Raw genomic sequence first — 16,567 nt, forward strand, 5'->3', positions numbered from 1 at the left:
AGTTGCCATGAGATGATTAGGGAAATGCTTGGGAGCGTGGATCCCAGCAAGACAAAAAAAGGCAGAACCCCACCCTTGGACTGAAAAAAATAGCAGGTTTTATCTGCAGATAAGTGGCTGGTATTCAGACTCTGAATCAAGAATATCTTTTAAAACACATTTATAAAATTAAAAAAAAAAAAAAAAGCCATTTTAGTGAACAAAAGACGTGGCAAAAGCCTTGAGTGTTAAGACCTCAACACATGAAGCCCAACGTGGGTTTGAACTGGCCCATGTGAAGCATCCCCCGAGCTGGCGCTGCGCCGGCGCTTGGTACCCGGCGGTGCCCAGGAACGCCGTTACTCAACCACCCCCGGGGAATCACGAGGTGAAAAAGGACCATGAAGTGAAATGAGATGGCGAGATTTTATCAGTCCTCGGAAGGCCCTACCGTAGCCCACGCCAGGAGTGAGGACTGGTTACAAGCTCCTAAGGAGCTCTCGCCCACATCTCGCTCCGGGAGATGCTCTCAAGCCAGAGCGAGTATTTTTTCGGCAAGGACAAAGGTAGTTGAGCCCGGAAGCGATACACTTACTAATCGTCCCTAAAGCTCAGAAATAGATGATTTTCTTTTCCAGGGATCATCTGTTCAATATTCCCACGCAAAAGGGAAAAGGATAATCTGCAGCCAGCAGCTACCCTCTGATATTTCAAAACCACAGTCTGTTAGATCTGAAATAACTCATCTGAGATGACAAATAATTACATGCAAGTAACCACAGCCTTTGGAAACACACTTTGTTTGTCTAGAACCTTTCCCACAGCCAGACGGATTTCCCTGTGTCTTCAGAGAGGGAGCAAGCCCGCATTTGGGGACACTAAACGGACAAGAATTGGCAAGCCCAGAGGTGATGCTGATATACAGCTCTGGGCTTTCACGTAGCTGCACCAGGTTCAGATGAACGGTGGACAACAGAGAAGAAAGCAAAAAGCTTGGAAAAAAATTAATTACTCTTATAAATTACCATGGGCCCAAGAATAACGTGTTTACTTGGTGCTGATGCCGGTAATCCCACATGTGCAAGTCCTGCCCGCTACCCAAATCAACACTAGACAAAGGGGATGCTGCAAGACAACTGAGAAGAGGGTATAAATAAATTATCCTCCCCCGATATCCTTCAGTCTTCTACCTCTTCTCACCACCGGGGCCTGTCTGGGCCAAACCAGGGTTTTCTGTTTAGAAGAGACCCAGGGGAAGCCAAATACTTGCCTAGCATCATCCCCTCTACGAGCAGATTTGCTAGACATCGGGAATGCGACATCCCTCCCTCCCAATTATGCCAATTCGGCCATCAAAAAAAACTATTACAGAACCAAATACAAGTTAAAATCTAAAATTGCTACAGGCAAAGGAAAAAAAAAAGGGTAAAAAAATCGGTTACCTTTCTGTCAAGTACACATTCTCCTCAATAAGGTCAAAGTAACAGGGCATCTTTCCTTGCTTGGCAAACTCCTTCCAGCGCTGGGGGTCTCTGAAGTCATCCATGATACACAACCGACCAACCATGGAGGAGTCCTGTAGTGCCAACTCCACTTGCTCACCCTCCGGTTTCACCTTCTTCTTCTCCCTCGAGTCCACATCGCTCTCAGAGTCGCTCTCCAACTCTGGGCGTCTTTTTTTTGGTGGACCTCGTTCTTTCGCATCGTTTTTTTCCAAAACCTTCATCTCCTCCTTCTTCTCCCCACCAGGCACTGGCTCCTTGGTCGAATTGCTGCTGATCTCATGTGCCTGCACCGAGCCTTTTTCCTTCTGCCCCGGCACCTGGCATTTACTCGAGGGGCTGGGAAAACGAGGCTTGCAGTCATCATCCCAACGGTCATCCTCTTCGTACTCTTCATGATCCTCTGTTAGAGAATCTGGTACTTGCCCTTGAATTCGTTCGTAATTGACTGCAGAAGGTCTGCTAGCAGACCTCGCATCCCAGTAACCATTGCCTTGCCAGTAGCTCTGAGAGCCGCCATATGCTCCCGAGCCCGGCTGGTAAATGTAGCCCGAGTAGACTCCGAAGCTGCTATCTGGCTGCTGGTAGGTGCTACTGGGTTTCTCTGGCTGGGAAAAGTCCCAGCCCAAACCACCCAGATCCTCCGTCGCATGAAAACCATCCAGCCTGGAGAAGTCTCCAAGGCCAGACTGGTTAAGCCCACCCTTCCCTTGCCTGCTGTCTGGCTTGGAAGAGCTCATCTGATGTCGGGATTTATCGGCGCTTTCAAAACTCTCCGGCAGACAAAATGGCTGCTCGTCTTGTCGGCCGATCGGTCTACCAACGCATATCAGCTCCTTCAACATTATTCTCTCGTCCAGGTTGGGTTTGCCATGGGAGTCTGCCGTCAGGTCTGCCTGACTCGTACTGTCAACACCGTCGCTCTGAGGCTGGCACAGATCTGGCTGCAGCTCCCCAATCTCCTTCCTGCTGAGCTCGGTAGAAGTTGCCAGACTCTTTTCCATCCCTCTAGGAGAACATCTGCTCTCTACTTGTGGACCACCTTTACTTGCCATATTCTCCATCCTCTCTTCATAGTAGGGTCTACTGGGCTCGGGTCGCTCATCGTCCCAGTGGTCAGAGAAACGCCGGTTGCCCTGGCTGCTCCGCGAGGAGCCGGGGCTGCTCTCCTCCATTGCGATGGTCGAGTTCTTCGGCACGACTACAACAGACTGGAGCCGCTTGCGTGGCACGCCATCATCAGAATCCGAGTCTTCAGTGTCACTGTCTTCACTGCCCCCCTCACTGTCGCTCTCCCCCGTGTCAGAGTAATCATCGTGGCCAGCAGGAACAAATTCAGCAGCGTTGCCGCTGCTGTCGCATGTTGGGGCTTGAGTTACCGTCTCCATTTCTTCTGCAGTGACAACAACATCACAAGAGGGAAACAAGGCATCTGGAAAAGCCGAAGCCACCAAGGGCTCATCTCCCTCGTTCTTCTCGGCCAATGCACTGGGACACCGAACTCTCAAATCATCCAGCCCAATGCCCTCGGTAGAAAGAGTGCTTTCTTCCACGACCCCACTGTCGCGGTGCTCCACCGGCATTTCCGAATAATATGAATGTTCATCTTTGAACGATGGCTTGCCTTTTGCCGAACCACAATCAACATGCTGAGTATCCAACTCGGGCATCTCTTCAGCTTCTGAATGCTGCGGCAGCTCCTGGCATCCATCCGGCGGTGGCACGTCCCATTTGGAAGAGACACCTTCCTCTGGCACAGGATGGTCCGACCTCATCCTTGGGGAACAGCCATCCTGGGAGGGATCCCTGCTTGAGCTCTCCACTGCCAGGCTAATTTTATAGGAAGGATGACTGCGCTCATCGTCACAGGCAGACTTTGCGTGGTGATCCTCCGTGCTCTCATAATCACACGTAACAGTCTGCGGCTCTACCTGTATGTCCAGGAAAGTCTCGGACGTAGCTTTTAAATCTGCTGGTTCTGCTTCGATTTCAACTTCCGAATGATACAAAGCAGGGGTGGCATCATCTGAAATGTAGCAAAAAACTAGTTCTTTGGTTTTGTCGCACAGAATTGCCTCATCATCCAGCTTCTTAAGTACAGTTTTAGTATGATCTACATTCACAACAGGCAAAGGGATGGCTTCCCCTTGCTGCTGTGGGACCGGAGCCTCCGCTTGCCTAAACAGACTGCTGCACTCGCTGGACTGGACCCGAGAATCGTCCAGCTCTTGCTCTTGAGACACATATGTGCTCTCAAACCCGTTAGATGGCAACAGATATGATGGACTCATCTTCACGACAGGCGACGCTTCTGACCGACACAGGCTATCGTCAAAAGACGCGGCGACATCCTCTGTTTTGGAGGCACTGGAAGTTGCCAAACCGTCAGCCCTACCTTCCGGGGATCCATTTACACTCAACTCCATGGGGAAACACGTTCTTAATTGATCGTGCTTTATCTTTAATAAAGTTTCTTGTTCCTTAACACTGTCGTGGCATTCATTTCCTGTAAGTTCCTCGGACTTTGAGTTAGCAAAACCCGCTTTCGATTCGTCTGCCTTTTTAAAAGCAGGCAAATCATTTAACTGATTTAATGGAGAAAGTGTCTTTTCCCTTTCAAATTTTTTCGCAATGGACACCCTGATCTCATTGCTTTTTAGACAAGAGGTCTCTAAATCTAGAGAATTAGACTGCTGTTTTATTTCTTCGATCGATTCTGTACAACAGAAAGAACTCTTAAATTTATCAGGCTTTGGTGCAGGGGTCTTTGAAGGGGTGGACTTATAACGGGAGGAATTCACATTACTGTCAGGCTTAGAATGGGATGTCCCCTTTCGATAGCCTAGCTCATCAAGGGGAGAGCACCTTTTGGTTACTTCACTTTCTGAAGTCCTTTTTGAATCTCTATCTGCTTTTGAAGAAGACCTTCCTCTCCTCTCCATGTCGGCATGAGACGACTCTACTTTGCTGTCCCTGTCCGACTTAGAGTAAGAAGTCCTTGAGTCTCTGTAGGAGGAGGAGGAGTGGGATGACGTACGCCTTGAGTCGCTTGATCTGGAATGTGTCCTCCTGTATTCGTCCTCCGAGTCCGAGCTCTCTCGTGCCCTGTTGTCTGCATACGAACGGGAATATCTCGACCTTTCCCTGTAAGGGGAGCTCCGATGGTATCTGCGGTCGGATTCATAGTAATGCGAGCGCTCTGACCTCGAGTAGGAAGAACTAGTTCGGGAGCCCCGATCAGATCGGGAACGGGAATGAGACCGGCTTCGCCTTCTCTCTCTGTCTGATCGAGAGCGGGAGGACGCATACCGTGAATCTCTTTCCGATTTTGAATAGCTCGAGTACTTCTCATCCCGGTCAGACTTCGAGCGCGAGGAGGACTTCCCCAGGTCGTCACCTCTGAGGGACGCACAGCTTCTTCTGGGATCTCTCTCCTTTTCGGTACTGGATATCTTCAGTTCGTGTGACCGCTGGCTGGAAGAGGTTCTCACCGAATCTTCATCCGACTCGGAGCCCAGCAGCGTGCCATCGGACTGGGAGAACTTCCTCTTCGACCCCTGCCTCCTGGAGCAGAGGGGAGCACCCTTTGAGCCGTCGGAAACCTCATCCTCTTTCCCAATATGGGAATCTTCCTTCTGCGGAGTTATTTCCGTCTGCTCAGGCATGTTTCGAGTTACACGTTCTTCCGAACCACGCGATACCGCATCCTGCTTGACATCCGGCTCCAAAGCCTCCTTAGGTACTGTGTGGCATGGCTCCTTCAACGCGGGGACTTCGGCTTCCACGGGCGGCGACAGCAACAGCGTCGACATCAGCGTTACCGGCAGTTGTGGCAAGGCTGCTGCTGCAGGAACTGGCATCGATGCTGCTGGCGACGCCGTCAGTGGAGGAGGAGGCGGGGGAGGCGGGGGCGTTGAGGGAAAGTCCACGGCCAATGCCACCGGTTCCGTTACTGGTGCCACAGCTGGCGGCGGTGGTGGTAGCGTTGCTGCTGTAGCTGGTGGCGGTTTTGCTGTGACATTAAGTAAATGTTTTTTGAAATGGATCTTTCCTAATTCTACCTTCGGTTTTGGAGGTGAAGACTCCTCAGCTGAACCAGCGGCATCCCCCAGGTCCATTTTACTTTTGGGGTTAAAGTCAGTCTGAAGGGGTACTGCTGGGGAGTTCTGAGTTTCATTTTGTTTCTCGTTTCCGAGACCAGTCAGAAATCTATTCGGTAAGGTTTTCTTGGTTAAACTAAAGCTGAAAGACACCTTCTGTCTTCCCTGCTCCTCAAGGTTAACCTTTGTTTTGGTGCCTTTGGGCAAAAAGCGACTCGAAGCAACGCCTTTGAACACCGGGCCTTTGATAAAACCAGCTTTCTGCACAGTTTCAGGCTTGCCCTGCAGAAGGAAAAGAAGATGCAGTTAAAGGAATTGAGTTTGGGGGTTTTAACTCTGTTCTACAGGCACACTGAACAATTTTCTTTAACTGGTGAATTTTTCATGACGATAAAATAGAAATTGATACCCTGGGCTGGAGGCTGGGATAGCATAGCCACGCTGCCTTCTGCGCCCAGCTCTCTTGAACAAAATCAATTACCCAGTCATTCCCAGTTTGGAGCAAAACCTCCTTTGGGGTTTGGGTTGAGGCTTTTTAACTGACATTAACAACCAAACTGAAGTCCTTTTTTCATTTAATTATTATTTTTTTAAAAAAGAGAGAGAGTTCAACATATACGGTTAATGGAAGAGATGCAACGCTTTGTTTGTGCTGTTTCTGTGGTCCCAGGCTACAAAATATCCTACATTTTTAAGGTCTAAGTGTGTTTGTTTTCACATCCCAGGAAGCTGCGCCTGGATGCATTTGGTTTCAGCATACATCAGACTACCAAGAATCACAGCAGCAATTCTGAGCCCCGTCCTGTCCCGCCTCCCGCCGACAGCCTTATCTCAGTCATTACTCACTCCTAATAAGTTTCCACGCTCAGGCGGAGATCAGTATTAATACAACAACCTCCAAGAATTCCCATCAGGACTCAGTCGTGCATGATGACTCTGTCACCTCCGGGCCAACTGACTGTAACACGCTCCACGTGCATTGCACCAGCAGCTCTCTGCTGTCTCCTGCCCAGGAGCTCACTCGATGCTACCCAGCTGAAAGTCGTCTCCTCCAGGACATTAAGAGCTCAGGATCTCCGCTAAGAAAGCTGCTGTGACGGCACTCGCAACTGAACCCTGGCTTGGGAAATGGAGCAAGTCTACAGCAACAAAGCTCCTTCACCATGGGAACCTCCTACCTTAGGGGATGCATTTATCCAAACCCAAGATTAGCAATTTTCAGAGCATAAAGCACCATGTATTTACCCATTCTGGTGTTTTTCCCAACTATTTTAAAGCTTTGGGCTCATCTCCACAGAAGCTGTGCCATGGGAGTGTGATCCCTAAAGATGAACGGTGGGGCACCGTGGTCAAAGGGGGGTGCTGTCAATCGTTTTTATCCCCACAAATCCAAACTGCATTAGTGTAATTACATTTTGTGCGAGAAGCGTAACTCCAACAAAAACAGTTTGTAGCAGTACAAAAACTGTACAGAGCTGGGTTTTACTCCCATAACTGTTGCATAAACACATCTTTGGCAGCAGCAGCAGTTTCCTGCAACCCACTGTCAATTATTACATACTTTGTTATCCTTTAACTTTTGTAAAACAATGCATAGTTGCTTAGGCTAAAGGCACCATAGTAAATTATTAAATAAGACATTGGTGGAATGGAAATCCCATCCCATTCTATTTGCACTCTTGGACACAATATATACAAAAATATCATTTTTTTGATGAAACACATGGGGTTTTATTTTAAATTGTGAAAAACACGTCACGGTCTCCACGTGACTAGTCTTGGCTACGCAGCCCAGCACCATGCACACATTTGATCTTCACCAGCAGATGATTAGCTGCGTTCTGGAAAAAATGGGTGCAAAAAATAAAAAGCACTCCTTTTAAATGGGTGTTATTTATATGGGTGCCATTTCATGGATGCTTTTAAACCAGTGCCATGGCCAAAAGGGCACCCAAACAGTGACCTTGAAAAAGAAGGGCATGTCCACAGACTTGCCCAGCTCTGAAACACGCTCGTGTCTCCACAACTGACTCACAACCATCTCCAGAAAGTCATGCTGCAAATACTGTCCCTGTTTTCAAAAGAATCTACACATATGGAGTGATCCAGAGACTAATACACAAGCGTATATAAACTAATTCATGGAAGAGTAAAGGACAAAATCAAGTGTCCAGCCCATTTGGTAGGAGTTTCCACATGTCTGAATGCTACTGAGGCCACTCTCCCATAGGATGCTGGGCTCAGCCTCCTGAAGAGCAAGGGAACATCACTTTTTGGGTTTGTTGGGTCAATTATTATCCTTATATGACCAGAAATTCAGACCTTTTTACCCCAACCTGTGTATGTGTCCTGGGACAACGGAAGAGAGCAGGTTCCTGTGTTGAACCGTACCCTGATGTCTAATGGAAGGAGTCTCCACAAATCTGAATCCAAATTCTTATCAGAGCCTGGATTCACCTATTACACCAATTCTATATATAAATATATATATATATTTAAAAATACAGTAAATGCAGCACATCAGTGTTCAAGATTCTTCTTTCTTGATAGAACTTTTGTGAAATTATTTTCTGTGCAAAAGTCAGTTATGGAAATATGCCATTGTTTTATCAAAATCTTTCTAACTTCAAGCACAACAGATCTGAAATCCAAGCTCACACATGAGTAACTGGGTTTGGATACATCCACCTTTGCACAAAACACAGGACCTGAAGGAAAAAAGGAGCTGCTAAACTTCTATTCCTCCCATTTTCATAGTCTATTCAGCAGAAATTATACATTTCAGAACAAATGTTTCTTCCTCATGTGCTCATCCTTCCAGGGATTTTTTTTCTTAAATAACACCAAGTTTAACAAAACATGACTTACAGAATTTTAAACATACTCCACAGGTAGCTTTTGAAATTTAACAGGTAGCAATTACTGGCAAAAGCTCTCTAGTAGAAGAGGAGTTCTCCTTCCTTTAATGTTTTACAGAAAGGGAACGTTCCCCCAGACGTTGCTGCGGGTATTGTGCAGGAAGAAAAAGGCGATAGAAGCTCACTCTGCATATTCAGCAGAGATACACGATTACTGAAGCAGCAGTGCTCCCACAGCTCTCCATTCCCTGGGAATACAGGGAGGACACACAGTATGTTCACCAACACAACCACAGCAGATATGGTCCAACAGCAGCAAAAATTATTAGCAGCAGTCATTCCTATGCTGGGGTATTATGAACTGTTCCAGTCCCTCCAAGTTTTCTCCTTTCCCCTTAAATTAATTGAGCCATATACGGCAAAACTAATTTTTTTCACAGATGAAAGTCCTTAAATAATCATCTTGTCACGGTGCAGAAAGCAGCATCTACCCACACCGAATGACTCAAGGGCACCATTGCGCTCTGCTATCGCATCCTCGTGTGTAGATGGCAGTCGTGGTACTAACGGTGCTTCCCTTCTTTCCTGGATTTAACCACTGAACTCAAGGCACCCCAGAATAACATCAGTTTGCTTTACCTTGACCCTCAGTCTCTCTCAACTCAAGAAATCTATAGGTCAAACTAACCAGGATGGGCTAAGATCAAGAAAGGAAGCAGTTTCACTCACCTCATTTTCTTCTTCTCTATTGCGATCCAGCCGAGAAAACATGCAAAAGAAAACATAAAAAGAAGGTGTAAACATCAGGCAGAAACAAGAAACGCAATGTTAGATCTCCAGCACTGCCAACAGGACGGACCCAGGGACAGAGCACGAGGGTAACACCAACCCCACAAATAATCCTGTTGCAAGAGATGTCCCTACCAACATCACCCAACAGTCAAGCAGACACGCCAGCCACCTCTGAAGGGGAGCACGGCATGGTTTTGAAGCTCAATATTCAGTGCTGAAAATTCTGCATGGACATTGACAGAGCAAACATTTTTTGAGCGAACTGCTGTCTTGGCGTTGTCTTCTGAGGGTCTGCAAACCAGCCAGAACCTTATTTCAACAGACACTGCAGAGGTAACGCAGCTATAAACATCTTGAAAATGAAATGTAGGAAGCTGAATTTGGTTTTCTTTCCATTTTAGTATTTTCCTTAGCGGTTCAGAAACGGTGAAAGTATCTGCCTCTCTCACGGCCAGAAATGAGAGATACTTATGAACACCTTGTTGCTATGTGATCCGCTACGGACCTGCGGCCCTGGCTATTTACCATGATGCTTCCAATTAATTCATCAGTACTCTGGAAGCTAGCCGCTCAACAACGAACTAATGTGGAGCACTACCGTGACCCCAACCCGACCTGCCAATGCTGAGCCAACGGCGAAGCCCAACTCTCCTTCGCTTCTCTAAGTTTTTCACCCCAATACCAGGAGCAAAGCAGTTTCTCCTACAAGGAAGGAGAAGGAACAAGAACACGACTATGCTCTTCTTATTCTCCCCAACACCTGAGAGAGCTTCCGCAAGTTTCACAGCCCCCAAAGGAAAACTACAGAGGCCTATGTAGAAGTTTCAGCGGCTACTGATACGCCTTAACCACAATATCAGCTCAGCTGTCCTTTATCCATTAATTCCTCTACTAGAGGTCCAAAAGCACCCTCCAGTGCTCTAACCTTTACGTTTGCGTGCAGACAGCCTTTTCCCCATCCACCTTACAGATACAAGGGAAGTTTTCAGCTGGATCTTTGCTAAATTTAACCAGCTTTTGAGCCATAATTCGGCGCTGTCGTGGTGACACAGTGAAAGATTTTTTGCCAAAAAGGTTCACGGATTTCACTTCAAACGTCAGCTAATTGAGAAGTATCAGTTTCTGGAAAAGAAAGCCAAAGCTCTCGGTTTCTGCATAACCCAGACAGGGACCTGACACGGTGACGGCGCGGCAATAACCACTATTTCCCCATATAAACCACCCTCAACAGAGAATTAGGAGCAACCTGCTTGAAAGACCTATCACCAGCAGTAATATATTCCTGCCTCTACAAAGGCTCACGTCCAGTTGATAAAGCTTATTAATAGGGTATAAATCATTCTTAGAGCAGCAAGAATAGGGTTTGTTTTCATTGAGGAAACACGAGTTTAAGCAAGCTGTGGAGTACACGAGGGCACGTATGTGATTTAACGGGGTTAAGCAAGCCATGAATTCAAAATACTGCCGACGCAGAGGAGGTCAGAAGCTCTCTAAGAACAGCACTTTGACACAAATTAGTGCCTAAAAGGAGGTTTCCAGAAAGTGGAGTTTTAGACTTCCAGGGCACCAACACTGTCGACAGTCACATATTCTGAGTGTTAAACGCAAGCGTTTACAAGGGGTGAGAACAGGACTGAGGTCGTGTGGCCAAGACCCAACACAAACATTGGACTCAACGATCTTAAGGGTCTTTTCCAACCTAAAGGATTCTCTGAAGATTTTCAACACATCCATAACCAGATGTGCTGTGATGCAGCACACTATAACAACCGATGAAAGCTGGTGGTCCGAAACCAAACAAGAAACAACTGCCTCTTTATACATTAGAACACAGATTTAAGCAGCTAGATATTGGGAGACGGGTAATGAAGTTTAGTATCTATAATTAATATCCTGCTGTAAGAGTGAAGTAATTATTCTTAACAATCCATTTTTGCCCTTGTTGCTGAAATGTTTCATAAAACCAGCATTAAGCTAAAATGCTTAATAAAATTTTCACTTCCCAAGAGGGCACACCTACAAAACAGCAGGAATTACGGCACGATCCAGGCCAGCTCTAAGCTCACGCCCTGCTCAAAGCTTGCAGCCACAGCAGCACATTTCCCAGACAAGACACGACGTGGGTAGAGCAGCCTCAGCATCTGCCACCTCGAAACAGCCACTCCACGAAGGCAGACGGCAGAGCGCCAGCTTCTGCACAGGGGGTCAAAGCAGGCAAGGAAACTGCAATACGCTGAAGGGGAAAAAAAAAAGTTGAAATCCTTCAAAATCCAGAGAAAATCTTGCAGGAGAAAGTGAGCTGCATTAGGAAATGGATGATCTTGCTGCTCTAAAGCCACCTGGTAGCAAGACTTCTCTGCCCTTGGCAGAGGGAAATTGCCAAAATTTGAGCAGCTTAAAAGGCGGCAAGTGAGAAATCAAAATATTAAAAGCTAGAAAACAGTTAAGACAGGACCAAACGGAAGAAGATGTTGCATGAATATAACTGGTTGTTTAAAATAAAATATGTAAGAATGAAGTAGATATGACATTACCGGTAATGTATCTCACATAGTCCTAGATGCCTGTATAAATAATTTAATTTCTACTGGACAGAGAAGCACTTCTTCCCAGCGAGGCAACAGTAGTATTCCCTCACTGCAGCGGAATTTCAGCCAGTTATGCCCACATGTTTTTCCCTCCCGAATTACCCCTCCTTCACCAGCTAAAGCAGCCGTCAGCAGCAGAAAGTCGTCCCACCTCGCTAACGGGTGCCCTCGCACAGGTTAACCTTAATAAAGGACGTAGCTGGCTTGGGTTACGGATCCCATTTCCATTTCCAGCCTCTTCCTTCGCCCCGGATCAAAAAGAATGGAGATTTCCAAACATCGAGAAGGCGCTGCTGTTCGCTCAAAAACCTATTGCCAAATTTCTCCCACGCTGGGTTTGAAGTTACGTAAAATCCCCACGTTACAAGCCTGAGGAAGGAGCGCGGGAGCCGGCACGCAGGAGACCCGACACACCAAGAGCGTACGCGAGCCGGGGATCCATCCAAACGCACAACCCGTAGGTTTTACGGCAGGTTTCCAGCCCCCGAGGTTTAGAGCAATCCCACTTGCTTTCCTCCGGCCGCACCTTGCTGTCTGCAGGTACATAAAAGGAAGACTGTTATTAAAATTAGCATTGAATTCATGCACTTAGTGGCTCGTTTCTGTGAATGTCAAGAGAAAGGGCTTGTTAAAACCCAAAATAAAAGTCAAAGCAAAACTGAAGACCTCCACAAACAAATGGTCAATAAATTAAAAGTAAAATTAAAAAAAAAACAGGGAACTGTACCATCCTTCATTTATATACAGCAGCCCTATGTATTAGTACTTAAAAAAAAAAAAAAAAAAATCACTCTGCCCCTCAAGTAAAATTTGAAAGAAAATTTTCCCAGTCAGCTCTGATTAACTAATGACAAATACCGGTCAGGGGAGAGGAGGTGTGCTTGCATACACCCCACAAATGCATGACTGCACCCAAAAGCAACCATGGCAGCAAGTACATCCCAAATCCCCATGCCATACAGAGGAGTTCACGTTTGCAGAAAAGGTTTTTTTAAGGCTATGGACCCACATTTCTACCAAAATCCTTTGTATTTAAAAAGTATCCATGGCCTTACATAGCACTCTCTTATTCCTTCAGCTTTCCTACTCATAGAAACGTCCCAGGTTTATCACGGGCATGTTAATAAAAAATAAGGTTGTATTTTAATTCTGAGGTTCAGCAGCTTCAGCATTTCTCAGATGCCTAAACAGCTTGACATGAATGGGGCTTCTCTCCTTTTTAAAATGTAACCCACATCGTAATCTGAACTACAGGCAGGCTTTGCTTATGCTAAAAAAGCAAACGACAAACAAAAAAAATGCCTTCAGGCTTCTGAAGTCTAAATGACCAACGCTGCATTAAGACAAAACTTGAAGAACCTCACCTCCCAAATGTCCTCTTTGTTGTTGTTGTTTTTTTCCATTTTCTTCTTCTTAAGAGAGAAAAATCTGGAAGCTTAAAGCTCTTCTTATCTAACCATCTGCAAGACTAACAACCCTGCAAGCCTAAAAAGCCCCATCCCCGGTTGGCACTCAGCACACCTTGCTTTAAGCTGACGATGGGGTATTGTGCAGGCATTAGCATAGGTCCATCTGAAAGCCTACCTGCCTCAGCAATTACCTTTTTTTCTGAAGAAAAGAAACAAAATGCAAAACCTCAGCACTCAACCAGAGGAAATACCAACCTCCAGCCTGTTTGACTTAGGCCGGGTTAGCCAGAAGTGTCCTGCCAGCGTGGGGGATGCAGATGGACTTCCAGAGCTGCTCCCCGATCCACCAGCACCTAACGCCACCACCCTCATCCACAACACCAGGGCTACGCAAACCAGAAGGCAACACACCAAATTAGCACTCTGAGTGGAAATTTGTAGTCCCAGCAAGCTCCTAAAGCCAAAAAAGTAAATATCTAGGCAGATTTCACCGCCACACCTCCGGGCTTCTGCCACCGCCAGGCACCGCGATGCCGCAGATGAAGTTCACCCACTGCCGCTTTCATTGAGCTCCCGCCACCCTCGAAACAGAACAATTTGATAAAATACTTACAGGTCTGAAGTGCTCTCGCCCGGTTTCTTAGTCTGTAATGTGGCCGGAGGTAAAAACCAAGGCCAAATGTGCGGCGGTCCCTAGGATGAACTGAAATACGGCGCTAAATTGCTGTGAGGTCTTTTGCAGAGAGCACTGTGCTTTTAACGCCCAAACGTGTCCCTGCTCCCAAAAATACTGCACCACAAGCGGATAATGTACAACCAGAAAAAAAAAGCAGGGAAGTTAATAGACAATCCTGCCCCTTCCCTCAAAAAGCCATGTAGAGAGGAAAGGCTTTTTTTTCCCAGGAAAGGGAGGGAAAAAAAATAAAAGCCACTAACAGTGTCAAACATCTTATTTAAACAGAAGCTTGAAACCAAGCCAAGTTCTCCAGCAAATGAGGTCAAGGTAGCTGTGGGCATATACCTGTCCCTGCGGCACATCCCCCAAATCCAGCTCTCATCCCCTGCATTCCTAAATCAGCGTTTGCTGGTTTTACACAACATTTTCTCTGCGTTTGGAGTTGTACGTTTGGGGCAGGGGAAGAGACACCACTTCTCCTGTGCTGAAATATGAAAGAACAAAAGAGGATTGAACATGCCAGGAAATCAAGTAGCTGAACACACTGAAAATTAAATTTTCTCCTTAATGATAAGGGCTGAGTGACGTCCTGCGCAGTCACGATTACACCAGAAAGGGGTTTTTCTTTTAACATTGATTATGGGTTTCTGGTGTACGGAGTCACCGGGAATCATCGCTGAATGCCCCCTCCATAATACATCCCCCTGAAATGAACTTTAGAAATCAAAAAAAAACCCCAGACACGAGCCATTTCAACAGCAGGCATGAAGATGATTAAGAAACCAAAAGCTTCCACTTCAGGCCAGCCCGGGGTCCCATTTCTCATCTGGCTGGAGGAGAGCCACCGAGAAGAGATTCGAGAGGCATTACAACACAATATGGAAAACTTATAGCACTATAAATTTTTACTACGAGCATTTACACTCCATTCTCTGCAGCTGGGGAAAATATAGGCTAAAAAGAAATACGGCACGAGTGAAAATGCCTGTTCTTTGCCAGCTGGCAGCGCCGATAAAGGGACTTCTGCCCAAGCTAGGAATTAAGTCCTGGGTCCAGCAGAGCCCATGCAGACCCTTCCCGAGGCAGGTCCACCTGACAGCAACCAAATCCTAAAGAGAAAGGGAAGAAATAAAAGGGGAAAAGGACAATTTTTGAAAACAGTTTGGGTTGCTGCTGCTCCTTTTGCAAAGGAAGGCGGGTCAGAGAAAAGAGACATTGGCAGGAGCATGTGAAAAGCCACAGGTTGCGGTTTGGGGGTGGGTTTTTTGGTCAGAGCTTCATTTACTAATTATTTAGTTATCTCTGTGTTTACAATACTAGCATTTTAGAGAAGCTAGGGTCTGCTGCTTCAGGAAAAAGACACAGTTAAGAAGAAAACAGTTTCCAGTGGTCTCCAGCCTTCTGTTCCCATAAAAACATCACAGGACCCTGTTCCTTCCCCAAAACCGCCCAGGAATTCCCAAACTCATCACCGCGCACACAGCTCCCGCTCTCCCCTTCCTGCTCAGTGCCAGGGCGCGTCTCAAGAAGAAATCAAGTTTGAAATCGTGGCAGGAATCATCATAAGCAATGCTGTTCCCATGGCAGCCGTGCAAGGGATTTACCAACAGAGCACCGACACGGCGAGGGGAAGGACGAGGACGGACGGGGCAGGGACCGAAGAGCGACGGTGCCGAAAAGAGAGAGGGCACAAACCCACAGCTTAACTCGAAACCACGGCTTCTGGCTCATTACCATGGGAGCAACAGTCCTTGGAAAGCTTCCTCCTCCTCTCAGAGCAGGGAGGGAGAGATTTCAGCAAGCAGTTTTTAGAGTTAGCATCCTCCCAGCGACAAAATTTAAATGGGATCCCTTTTCAGGTAATCCCTGCCTCAAAACCATCTCCTTTCGACATGATCAGGCACAAACAGCAACTAAAGAAAATGTTTCACACATGCAGGGTACTCTTAAACTGCATCTTCCCTACCTGATGCAATTAACTGCTAAAACGCGCGCACGCCCCTGAGCCATCGTCCGTCCAGGGCTGCAGTTGCCCCTGGGGGAGGATGAGGCTGGACCTAACACAAACTCAGTTTATCACCTCGGGTTTATCACCTCCAGCACGCAAGGAGGGGAAGGTGCAGGACGGTTTGACATCGGAGGGACGGGAGTTGCACAAAGAAACCTCAGAACCACATTAAACCCAACAGTCCACGGCAGCTTTCCAAAGCGGCGCGGGGCACTGCCGGCATCGGAGCGCACCAGCGTGCAGGGCGAGGGCATTACTTTTCACTAATCATCCCCACCACCTCATTGAACAATGCCTAATAATTCCAAAGGCTGAAATTAAAACATCCTTCCTACAGCCAGGCTTAGGCCAAGCTTAAAAGCTCGGGGTCGGTTCCTAGCTCTGCAACAGCCTGTATGCAACCTGAACGAGTCACTACGGTGGCTACCCCCATTCCCAATTTTATTTATTTATCTGTCCCCACCATCCTACCTGTATTTATTTCCAGGTCCTTCAGGCCACGGATGTTTTCAAACACCTACGAACAGCCTTTGCAACAGCAAGGCTGTGACACTGGTTTAAGCAGAGGCATTACCACAACACAACCAAACAACATTTCTACCAGCATAAAACCACTTTTAGGACTGGCTAAACTTGTGTCACACCTCCTGGCTAC

The 16,567-nt window shown here is 46.9% G+C and overlaps 1 protein-coding gene across 1 annotated transcript in view; it reads right to left on the bottom strand.

Annotated features, from left to right (window-relative positions):
- The window catches only part of SETD2 (SET domain containing 2, histone lysine methyltransferase), a gene marked incomplete at its 5' end in the record, with an annotated part of 68,612 nt that overhangs the window by 44,002 nt on the left and 8,043 nt on the right, over positions 1-16,567 (bottom strand). Inside the window, 2 exons of the mRNA XM_082015171.1 lie at positions 1,422-5,863; positions 9,169-9,184. Coding sequence (XP_081871297.1) covers positions 1,422-5,863; positions 9,169-9,184 — 4,458 coding nt within the window. The remainder of the gene's footprint in view (positions 1-1,421; positions 5,864-9,168; positions 9,185-16,567) is intronic.

This window comes from Phaethon aethereus, assembly GCF_964289735.1.
Source record: "Phaethon aethereus genome assembly, chromosome: 2".
Classification (NCBI taxonomy): Eukaryota; Metazoa; Chordata; class Aves; order Phaethontiformes; family Phaethontidae; genus Phaethon; species Phaethon aethereus.